This window comes from Hoplias malabaricus, chromosome X1 (genome assembly GCF_029633855.1).
Source record: "Hoplias malabaricus isolate fHopMal1 chromosome X1, fHopMal1.hap1, whole genome shotgun sequence".
Classification (NCBI taxonomy): Eukaryota; Metazoa; Chordata; class Actinopteri; order Characiformes; family Erythrinidae; genus Hoplias; species Hoplias malabaricus.
Window position 1 is genome coordinate 17908903 of NC_089818.1, and position 12560 is coordinate 17921462.

The following is a 12560-nucleotide window of genomic DNA, read 5'->3' on the forward strand; positions in this document are numbered from 1 at the left end:
CAGGCCATCTTCTTCCTTAAGTGACACTTAATATCTCATTGAAAACGCAATTTTCTACTCGTAAAACGGACATCTTTCCCTCTATGATGATTCATACTCGAGTTTTCGATTCCACCTGGAGAAAAATCCAATCTTACGAACGGAAAATTCCAGCAATAAGAAGCCAACTTAAGCTTCGTCGTCAGGCCATTTACAGAGACAAAATGGCGCCACGTCTCCAACAGAGGGCTTTTCTGGCCCTTCTGACAGCAACAGGTACATTTCTTTCTTCACCATTTCGTATTATTAACGACCCGCCACAGTTCTGGAAATGCTGTGTGCCCATTCAAAGAAAACAAAAAGAAATGGGTGGAATTTCAGAAAGCATGCCATTGCGATAGAACGCAAAACATAAATAAATAAATAAACAACGGTAAACAAAGATGGCGAAGCAACGAGAGAAAAGGGAAACAGTATAAAGCTTCAAGTCACAATATTTCCAAAACTATTATTTAGCAATATTCATTATCTTTAGGTATCAGTACTATCATTGTTATTGTTTCATTACATAGCCTTTACATTAAAGTTTTTGAGGTATATCAGAATTTTCATTGTCAACACATGCCTGCCAGATTGTACCGGTAGCTAAAGGACATGTAATTCATCTGGGGCTAGGATGGGATTTGGCAAGATGCTTATGAACATGAAAGAATGATTTGGTGATAGATCATATTTACACAGCTTTCCACTTACCTCAGATATAACTGCTCTGCAGAAATTTTGGAAACATTTTTTTTTATTAGTTTTAAACAGGAGCCATGAACTAAATTGTGCTAATACACCTGAAGTCAAATAAAACTTGAAAAAAAAAAGGTTTTCTATAAATAGATTATTAAAAATTCCTCTAAACGTATACAAATCACATTCAGGTCACAGCCTTGATATGGTTTAGAGAAAGTAGGATTTAAGGTGAGCTCCAAAAATGAACAGATACATTATTATTATCATCATGTAGCTAAAAGAGTGCCGTGTGAAATGGCTTCCCTCCATATTTCAGTTACAAGATGAAGCTTTAATCTGCCAATTTTTCAGAAAATCAAGGTGTAATCTTAATGATACCTAGAGCACAATTTAGACAAAAAAATGATTTCATGGCTGTTTGACAAGTGGAAAATAATACAAATAAGATTTTTCACCGAACCATTGATTTGCAATGAGGCATGTGATTGGCAGATCACAGAATAAGAAAACCTAACAAATTTAATTCATTTGCTTCACTTGTGTACATTATTCCCAAATAAATAAAACATATCACTTTAACACAGTTCTGTTATTTTACATACCTTTGGCAACATTTGTGTTGACATGATATATTTTATTTGGAAATGACACATTCAGTGAATGACTTTTTCAGATGCAACTCTAGTGTTTACATTCACACACATACACACTCCATTATACTGTAAGTCACATAAAAATATCTCTGTTAGGAGTGTGTATGTGTGTGTGAGAAAATGTGTGTGTGGAGCCAGAGGTGCATTCCTCTTCAAGCAATCTTCAGGTGGTAAAAAGAGCATCCGTAAATAAATAAATAAATAAATACATAAATAAATAAATAAAAAATGAAGTTTAAATCACATTTCATACAAAAACAAAGTGCTTCTTTCAGAATGGAAAGTGAGGCCCTGTAGCTACAAACTCCTGTTAAAAACCTCAAACAGGAACAGTTTGTGAAATGCAACAGCAGAAAGCAGGAATGTACTTATATGTTCTTTTCTTTTTCATATCTATTAAGCCTCCATTCAAAATGATGCATGGGGCATGCTCCAAAAACAGGAAACTTTAAGACTAAGGGAGATCTAAAATTTTAAACCATCCCAATAAAGGATGGATTTAAAAGGGACACCGAGGAAAAATAGACATAGTTGTTTATGAGTAAGGATGGGCTCATCATATTATCAAATAACAAGTTCTAGGGTCCAGACAAGGAAAGAATAATCCAGGTTGTTACCAGAGTAAACTTTAAAAGCCTCTGTATATTTGCCCAGCTGATGATTTATATAACAGAAGTATGGCAAATATATTCAGCTTGTAAAATTAGAACAGTTAATGTCTTCATTCTGGAAATAATGGACACCCATTAACATTCAAAAAATGTAACAAAACATGGACGTAAACATGCTCCCGTATTAAACATCAGACTGGGAATGCTTGTAAAAACATCAGGTTTAATGTTTTGTTTTCAATTTAAAAAACAGTCCGAATGTAATTATCTAATTACTAAGTTCTGCTGTTAATTGCATTTTACATACTGCTCCAATCTTATGAGATTTGAGGTTTGTACAAGACATCAATAGGTATGCTCTAAGTGTATATGTGTGTGTGTGTGTGTGTCCAGAGCAATCCCACCCGTGGTTGAAGGAAAAAGGCACTCAACATGTACTGCATAGGAGCCACCTCCTTCACCGTGGCATAATGCAGTCTGACTGCTCTGTGTGTGTCTGGATGTGTCTGAGTGCGTTTGTATGGTTCACGTCATTTGTCGCTACATTTGTATGTGTGTGTGTACATGTATAAAGCAACACATGGAGATGAATTAAGGGAGATGGAGGGTATGATTTGGTAGAACTGGCAGGCTGAAATATCTTTGGTATCAGTGGCTGTGTCGCGTGTGCCACTTTTATTCGGTGAGGTAGCCGCACTGGTTCTCACTACAAACGATGTGTTTATGTGTGTTTTAGAATTTTTTTCACATTTTTGCTTCACATTTGACTCTGAAACAACATTGTTTAAGAACCTTGCTTTAAAAAAAAAACCCAAAAAACACACCTCTAAACCTCTCTGACCCTTTTGGCTCATTTTGGTTTCCCTGTTTTGATGCTACAAGTCTACATTGGCCTTTTCTCCGTAGCCACACTGGGTCCAGCTTGAGTTGACGATGGTCAAGAATACTTCTCGATGACTACAGTTGGCAGGGTTATTGTGTGCAGCTTTTGACCGACAAAATATGTTCTTCCGCACCAACAGAATCTGCTTAACCCAGACCCAGGACCACGGCATCGTTTGGTGATGATCCCAAATCGGCCCGCATCCAAACGGACCCTCCGGTTCAGACGTCAGAGAGGTTGAAGTTCAGAGGTTGCTCCAGGTGGGAGTCCATTGTTACGAACATTGTCTTATTCCAGTATACACAACGACCCTTTTTTGTCTCGCAGTTGCAAAGCCGCATCTTTCTCAGAGCTTTTGCTTCGTCGCCTTCTTCGCAACTTCGTCAACAAGGTGCTTCTTTACTTGTAGTTTATGCACAACAGAGCACAAAGAGTTACATTGAATAGAAACTTTGTGTCTATGGTACTAATTACCCGCATCATTATTATAGAGGAGAAAAGACAGAAAGAGGGGTATAAAGGGGGTAGGTGGGGTAAAAAGGGGGGCTGGGGAGGGGGCAGGAAGAGAGGAGGAAAGAGAATATTTACATTTTCTTTGCAGTAGCTTTTGTTGTGATTTTGGTTAGAGCTTTTGGAATCGTACAGGGCTGTTGCAACACATTTGATGTCAGGAATAAGTGGATTTCACCCCGGGTCGGTTTTGCATGATTTGTCTGTTTCATTTCGTACGGACCCCCATTACCGTACAGAATGGAGGGAGGGAAGAGAGGGATTTGGAGAGCGTTGTGGCTCGGAGCCACGCCACCCCCCATGATTATCATTAAGGCATCTGTCATTGGCACTCAATCATACACTGACATGTTACCTTTTTTTACGTTTGGCCACTAGACACTGCCTTCCTCCGCGTTCAGGAGAAAGCAAGCAGCAGCTGTATCCTACCTACCCTACTCCCTTTGAGTAATGATTGTTTCTTCTTTTTATCTTTGGTAAAGTAAAATACCTTTGGATATAAACATCGAACCTCATGCAAAATAGAGTAACTACATCAAAACAGGTTTCTCACTGGATGGCATGGCACTCAACATATTTACTTGGCCCCCTAAACTCTCACGGAATTATGAGATTGCTATGGTTTTGTGTCCAGTAGGTGGCACCGTTGCTCTGTGCATGAGGACCGCTCTGCCTGGCCCCCCCTGGGCTAAAAAATGATTCTGCAGGGGCCAACACAGGGGACTGATTGATTCTTCCCATCCCTATCTCATTGTGCTGAAGCAAGAGCACGGAGCCACGCTGGCAGTGAACGGGAAAAAAAGAGAAGGCGACACGATCGAGAAAAATCAGGACGTGGCCTGAGAATTTAGACGTCTGGCGCGTCTGAGGCATATGATTGGGACGCGCAAACTAAATTCTCACAGCCAGTCACCACGACTCAGAATATCGAAGATCAGATTTGAATGGCGTCAAAGAAATGTAATGTACACTTATGCTAATCGTAATTACCTCAGCAGTGGGTTAGCAGTGAAACATCAGCACGCAGGCTTTCCGGTTTGACGTCACTGATTACGAAGAACAATAGGGGCATGTGCTGGGACGCTTATTGCCATCTCTTCCTTATTGGTTCCTAAGACAAAGGTCCTAGAACATTAAGTCAACATAAAGACCAGCTCTAAGAACAAAGGGCGATGGAGAGCGAAGGCTTAAGGCTTAAATATCAAGCCAAGCAACCTACAGACCAGGCCTTAGGCCTTATTTGCGCTGATGACCAACTTAAGATGGATGCCGTATTCAAATAATAAAACCACCACCGGTGGCATTCCGATGTGAAGAAAGGACCCAACCAAACAAATTAATAGATTAAACCACAGGCTAAAAGACCAGAGCATGCCCTCAGACCCCCTTATCATCAGTCGTAGGGCAGCTTGTGTCCATGTAGGGGCTCTTGAGGGGCATCCGGTATTGGCCATGCCCCAGCCGAGCTGTTTGAGGTTTCTCGAGCTTCAGTGGACCTTGTTGCTGCTGCTGCCACTGCTGGTCTGGACTCTCCAGAAAGGGTCAAGGCTCCAACGAGTGGCGGCCGCAGTGGGCCCCAAGCGCTCAGGCTTTGGAGAAGGTAGTAGCTGAGGTGCCAGGCTGGCCTGGGCTTGTGTTGGCTTCGTCGTGCCAGCGGTCCACGCAGCGGCGGCGGGCGTTCATGAAGAAGTTGCTGACGGTGGAGAGCTCCAGGCCCAGCTGCTGCGAGATGGTGATCTGCATCTCTTTGCTAGGCCGCTTGTTCTCTTTGAAGATGGCGATGAGGGTGCGCCGCTGCAGGTCGGTGAAGACCAGCCGCTGCTTCTTGGGCGCCAGGGTGCGGTCCTTGTGCTGCTCCTGCTCCTTCCTCTTGCAGGCTGCACGGCCAGTAGAGGGAAAGAGAAAGAGAGATAGTCAGACAGGTACAGTCAAGTGAATGCAACTTCTTACAGTGGTAAGGTACATGGTGCTGAGTGTAGAAGACTCAAAGGGAGAACGGAGGATCTGGAACTAAGCACATCTTTAATTGTATCTTTAATTAGGGAACATAATTGTATCTTATTCTATTATAAATGTAGATTATAAATTAAATCATCTTGATTTCATAAGCCCAATTTGACCTCCAAGAGTTACATTTCTATAATGAACACGTACAAATATTCTCCTCTTTGTCTGGAGAAGAAAATATATTTTTAGGGAAAACAACTACACTTTAAAGCCATTGTTGTACCAATAAAGGGGCGATTACACTGTTTGTATCATTAGTGAGCGTGTAGCAGCTCTGAAGTCTTAATGAAATGTCTCATATTGTTTGCTCAAAATACCACAAGCATCAAACAACAGCACCATTCTTCCTCTGTCTAAACAGCCTTGTTCAGAATGACCATATGTTTATGTGCGCCTGTTCCTTTAAATGATAACGAGCCACAGTTCAATTCAGAGCAGAAACTCTGCTTTTTTCGTCATTTTCACTTAGTTATCTTTCATGTCCGTTCTCAGTTTCTCTGGATTTAATCAGTACTCCTACGTCTGGCTGTTTTTATTTCGCTCTGAATAACCTCATGTTTGCGCTCTCACATAAACATAGGGCTGTGATTGGAGAGACTCAATACTTAAGTCTCTGCACTTGATGTAAGAAGCAGTGTGAAATCAGAATGGCTTGTTTCACCCAATAAACTGAGGACTGAGTCTTGTTTCACAGAAAGAAAAGGTACGTTAGCGGTACATTATTGGTCACTAAAGCTACAAACAATGTAAACTTACCTTTAAAGGTACAAAAGTAGTTTAAAAGCCCAGTTGTGTTCCCTAAAGGTACATTACATTCTCTTTAACTGTGTCAAATAAAAAAACAATATAAGTCCTGGAAATCAAATGGAGCATATGACATCAACACAATAGTAAGATCTACATTTATAATAGAGTAAGGTACAGTTATGTTCCTAATTAAAGGTACAAATATTTACCCTTGAGGGTACCACCACGGAGACACTGTAGACACATTAATTAACCCAAGCACTGTAAAGCACCTCATACAGTATCAGAATCCGTTCGGATCACAATAGCTACATAAACGTCTCTCACCTGTTTACTACATTAGCCTTGCTGCTCCATTGGCGAACAAAGGACACTGATTGAACACCATTTGTGTTCATTTGATTTTCCACCAAGCCACTGCTTTAACCAAATAACCATGTCCATAGGTTTAACCGCAAAAGCCTCAATCGTTTGAATATGTCAACCGTGAATGCATGAAACATGTAGAGTTCTGACGTATGTGTGTGTGTGTGTGTGTGTGTGTCTGTCTTTAATAGGAAGAAGCCATCCTCTGGGACTCATGTCGGAGAACCCTCAAGCAAAATCCACTCTCCCTCTCCAAGCTGTTCTCAGTCATTCAGAGGATTTACATTCATGTTCTAGTGCTCACTTCCAGCTGCACAGAGCACTGCATACAAGGTACTACCACCATATGGCTGCGGATCGAGCCGGGCCTGCCTGTAAACCAGCAGACGATGAAAGGTATACGCTGAGATGATTTGCATTTAATGTAAACACTGATAGGCAAAACTACATTTAATTACATGGGTTCAAGCCCTGAATCCTCTCCTCCAACACCAACACATCACAATATATAATATAATACATCACTGTTATACTCTTATAATGTACCTGTAATACCTCAGCCTCAACACAAACATACGCTTCTGATCCAATCCGTATAAAGCTCCTTTGTTGTCGTTCCATACAGAGGCCATACAAATGAAACTGAAATCAATTCTGCACATTGTCATGTTCCCACTTCATTGTGTCGTTCTCCATTATGTTCAGACGTGTGCCATTGTTCCACGACTGAATCAAAAGTAGAGAAAGTTACCAACAGTGCTATAAACATTTACGGTGAAAGGGCTCCTTTGGGTGAGGTTAAAAATGCACACACTGCACAAACCTCCCTGTTATTGTTTACTGACCGGTGGAAATATGAATCCTTATTACAGAAATAAAGTCTGTTTTAGAACACACACAGAGATTAAAAAAGGACCCTCCTGTGTCCATCTTACACCACGAGTCCTTTCTACTGTTTCCTGTCTAATTTCATTCCATTTTACAAATGTCCATTGCTCTCTCTCTCTCTCTCTCTGCTATCTTCTCTTTCTTTCTCTCTCATACAAATACACACATGCTTTGCTGCGTTTGTGTGTGTGTGTGTGTGTGTGTGTGTGTGTGTGTGTGTGTGTGTGTGTGTGTTGCTGTGAGGGTTCCCCCAGTGAGATTGTGCTGAGAGTGTGAAAGCCAGGCCCTGGCGCTGTATGTCTAATTACAGAGAGCCATGAGCCGATCGATTTCTCCTACACAGTCAAATCTGTTTACTGCTGCCATCTAAAGCAACTGCACGCTCATCCATCATTTTCATATACCACTGCACATCACCACATCTCTCACCATCGCTGACACAAAGACATACACACACAAACACTGGCTGAAACCATCTGCACTGCTCAGACACACACACACACAATTACATACAAGTACATTGGTGAAATTATTACAATTATTTAATTTTGTATGTCTATGTATATATACGTAAAAAAAATACAAAAATTTACATCGATTAACAACCCTTCTGTACATGATATTTATTCCCAAACGTGTCACCAGCTGATACACAGCACTTAAACCTTTTCTCTTTGAGAATCTGAAGAAAAGCTTCACATTTTCAGATCTAATAAGCTACAGGAGTAGAACAAATACACGTAAATAAATAGTTACGTTTCAAGATTGTAAGCATTACACAGACAGTCAGTAAATGGTCCAGTTGCCAGCCGTACAGTTTGGCCACAACATACTGTGACACCGATCGGAGACCACTGCTATAAAACCATACAAAAAAAAGTGTAGAAAAACACTTCTGTAATTGTAGCCCATAATGAATGGTGGCTGTATTCTCTGACCTATATTTAGAGCTCTTTTGTCCAGTTGTGTCTCGTTTTTTTATTTTTTTTTTTTCTGTGTGAAGCTCGTTCCCACATTCGGCCTGCTGATGTCCCCCCGCTCCGCGCGCTCAGGGCTCGGTGGGATCAATACAGATCGATGGCGCGGGAAGGGGCCCTGATTACTGGACCACGTGCGCAGGAGAAAACAGAGGAAAATCGATCATTGCAGCTTTTAGGGCAACAGCCGAGCGTAGACAGAAAGAAGAAAGACGCACATTCTGCCTCGTGCATTAGAGGCAGGGCCTTGCTGGAGAAAAATATTCTATAAAAATTCATCTAAAATGTTCGAAACCTGGGTAGCAGCAGAAATGACGGCTCAAACTCCACCCAAATTAGGCTTTTTGATGTATGTCCTGCTTGTGGTTTTGGCTGTATGTTTCCTCCTTTACCACAACTACAAATGTGGATGATGACATTTGTGTTGCGCCTAATTATTGCTGACTGTAGGCTAAAGCCCTGTAGGAGAGTGGAGTAAACAGAATAAGGCCCAGCTTTCAATACAATACAATACTACTCTCCCCACGGCCCAATTTCACGCATAACCTCTTCTAATCTCTTAGGGTCAAACAGTTTGGAGAGAAATTAGTCTTGTTCTGAAGCGCTTAATGTTTGCAAACCTGTAATTACAGCACGTACACGACAAACTGTGCAAAACTGTGAATTTATAAATGTTTTTTTTGCATATTTGAATGTGTAGCCTACACGTATACAAGCATAACAACATGTGTGTACATAGTGACATATTTATGAATATTAAACCTTTAAAACCTACCTATTGATGTGAAATGTTGTGCTAGCATATGCCTATACCTCTGTGGACGGCTTGTTTGTAAGTCTACGGGGAAAACAAAAAGGCCTAGTTGTAAAGCTAGCTCTCATAACCATGTAAACATTAGCCTAAGTGATTCAGGCACTTTCCAATTGGCCTATTTCCATAAATAAATAAGCAACTGGATATATATTTGTTTGTTTTGTTTTGTTTAATTGTTATGATAAGATAATCATTTGAATTTACAGTTTTGTTCTGTATCACACTCTGATGACATTTTAAAACCAGTGGCTAAATCCAAAATGGCTTCCCACTTCTTAAACCGTGTTCCTCTGTGCACAGGTCATAAAACCATGACTTCTACACCTCAGTGTTGGACCAAATGTTAACCAGGAAGGTGTCCTGCTTATGCCAAATGCAATTGTGTGCTATTAGAACACCCCTCCACCATATTATTACATATAAATGTTTTAGACATACTTTTCTCTTAGGACAAACATAATTATAATGTGAGGCATTAGTTAAAGTATTTATTTTATTAAATTCTGTAGGTCTGTACTTTTTATATAAACATTAACATCTCACATCCAACCATTAAGAATAGCTTTATTTATATCATTACATTATTTAAAGGATCCTCAATTGGAATCCCGTTTTACGTCTGGCTGGAACTGTATGTACCTATGTTAATTCATAAAATGTATCTGGTGACATCACTAACACAAAAGCATTTAAAACGGTCTGTTTTCGTAGCCTGGTTTCCTTCCATGGATCTGTGCTTTAGTGGCTACATATCAATTCCAACTGTTCTATAAACATGCAATAATTCCAGCAGGGTCTCACAGTGGCAGCTTTCTGGAGAAAAGCTAGTTTGCAGAATAGAACTTTGAACCACAAATAATGAGGTTTTTCTCCTCTCTAGGTACCAGCTCCCCTGTGGTATATGGCTCCATGTGTAAAATAAGATTAATCTTAATGGTATTATGTTGTATTAAAGCCATTAAAAAGGATTTCAGGACAATGCTGAAGCTCAGTTCAGATAGATGGAGGTTTAAATGCAAGCAGAAGCAGTCAACATCAACCAGATTTAAAAACTCTCAGTGGTCTGGATTTGCTGGGTTTCTGAACAGTATAGACTCATATATGTATTGATGTAGTCTGTCTGGAGAATAAGCATTTCAAATGCGTTAGAAGAAAAACAATCGAGAAAAGCCCTAAACCCAGAACAGTTTTATCAATCCATAGCTGTATTTTATATGATATAACTGAGGGAAATTCTTAGTTTAGAGCATTTTGGGATGCAGGGATGACTGCTAGAAGAGGCCTGTATTATGGAATATATATGTGTGTATATATATATATATATTGTGTGTGTGTAAATTAAGCAAAAAAATAGTTTTTTATCCTGTTTTGAATTCACTATATTTGAAGTCACAAACAATATTATAATATTACATTGACATATCCAGCCTTAGTGGTATGCTGCAGTTTCATATGTTTATGTTATAGGGAGTGGACTGCTTTTTAAATGAGGCAGCTACAGTGAAATTAGTACAGAGCACAATAAAAAATAAAAATAAATAAATCAGCCTTAAAGACGCAGTAACCAAAATCTTATTCTAATGGATAAAGAAATGTAAGGGTTAAAACTATCTGTTACCGGATATGGTACACAGAATCACAATCAACAAGTAGGCCTCCTAGGGGTAAAAAACTAAGAAAACAGATAGCATATGGACCCTTCAACCTGTGTATAATTCATCAGGCAGTCAGATTACAGCTCGTCATTTCTTAATCATCGCTGTTGTTTCAATTGTTGGGATTTTTTCTTACAGAATAATATTAGTCTCAACATCGATTGACCTGCGCTTTTAAGTCCATTTCATGGAGCATTTATTTAATTCAGTCCCCCATGCCAAGCTTTCTCTGGCTCCGAGCTCACGACTCAATAGTCTGTAATGGAATGAGTGAGTGTTGGCGCTAATATACTGATAATTTAATACATAATGTCTGTTTGCCTTAGCAAGCCATTACCTCCCGCCATTTTACAATGCCAACAACGCGCGCGCTTCTCCGTCTTCCTCTCCACGCCATTCCGTTTAGAGTTAAACCCTCACCTGTAACAAGTCTCTCTCTCTCTGTCTGTCTCTCTCTCTCTCACACACACACACACACACACACACTATTGGTCGCATTCTCTCTCTCCAATTTCTGTTTTACATCCTCACTCTCTCACACATGTCGTATTTAACGTTAAATCTCTCTCTCTCTCGCTCTGTTTACATTCTCTCCTTTTTTCTGTTCCATTCTTTTTCTATGTTCCTCTTACATTTTCCCGTCATTGTATTTTTTTTCATTTCGCCTCGGTATTTTGTCATATTCGCCATTCCGTATTCTATATCTGTTTTTGTCCATTCTGCCTTTTTATTTCTTCCTCTTTCTGTCCTTTTACCCTCTCTCTCTCCAGTTAAAAACTGAAATATAAAAAAAAAACTTACCGTAAACTGATTATTTTTAAAATCTGAAAATATAAAAGTCTCAACACTACCCCGACGCTCCACAGGAAACAGAGCGAAATATGGCATTTACCTCTGTACCTTTTGTTATATATCTCTGTAAATAATAAATAAAATAAATTAATAAATACCGAACACAACTAATAACTTCGACACATGCCACGTTTTGTTTATATTTTATTTGTAGTAAAAGTAACAGTGCAGCTGTCTGTTCTCTGTAGAAAACTTCGACTCGTTTTATCTGCGAAGACCAGCACGTCATTTGACGAGGGGCGCGCGCACATTTATTAAACAGACCGTGCTCCACTTCACGAGATGAAAAGCTGTAAGCTCGGTCTCATTCCCGACGCGAGCCACTTGTCCTCTGACTGTTTGCAAACCGCCTTTTAATTGGCAGAGTCTGTTTAATTTCGTAATCCAGTGGTAATCACAGTTATTGATATGTTATCACTAAGATGGATGAAGTTCTCCGTGTTTGTGTCCGTGGGCGATATTTTACGCCCCTCCTGTTTCCTCCAACCTGAGCTTTAGCTCTGGGGCTACTCGCTTTCTTTAATGCCATTTTTCATCAGCTGTGGCTATTGAAGCACTGGCCTTTGCTTGAATAAATATTCACAGGTTCCAGTAGAGCGAGGGCCAGCCAATCAAAGCCATGAACCTCAACAGTGATTAGAGCACGGAGCACTTAACGCCTCGTGCCTGAATTGGGGCGAACTTTTACTTCACTTAACACTGACATAAAGGACAGACATAAGGTCAGACCCAGAGTCGGCTTTGAAAGTTTTGCTGTTTTTTACGTATGTCCATTGTCCCCGCTGGACTGAGAATAGACTACCACCCAAAAATACCCGGTCCAGACCAGGAAATGACCAACACAAACAGCGACTGTGCAGCGACAGGTGAGCTACTC

The 12560-nt window shown here is 40.2% G+C and overlaps 1 protein-coding gene and 1 long non-coding RNA gene across 3 annotated transcripts in view; one reads left to right on the forward strand and one right to left on the reverse strand.

Moving 5' to 3' along the window:
- The window catches only part of LOC136675907 (uncharacterized), a 17034-nt gene continuing 4474 nt past the window's right edge, over positions 1-12560 (forward strand). The window contains exons 1-4 of one of the 2 annotated variants that reach the window (XR_010796228.1): positions 10-255; positions 3007-3127; positions 6689-6893; positions 8389-9271. This is a non-coding gene — a long non-coding RNA (uncharacterized lncRNA). Of the gene's footprint in view, positions 256-3006; positions 3128-6688; positions 6894-8388; positions 9272-12560 lie in introns of those variants that run through there. The other variant, XR_010796229.1, reaches the window with a different exon arrangement.
- LOC136675906 (one cut domain family member 3-like) overlaps positions 4962-12560 on the reverse strand; it is a 27001-nt gene continuing 19402 nt past the window's right edge. The window contains exon 2 of the mRNA XM_066652709.1: positions 4962-5254. Coding sequence (XP_066508806.1) covers positions 4962-5254 — 293 coding nt within the window. The remainder of the gene's footprint in view (positions 5255-12560) is intronic.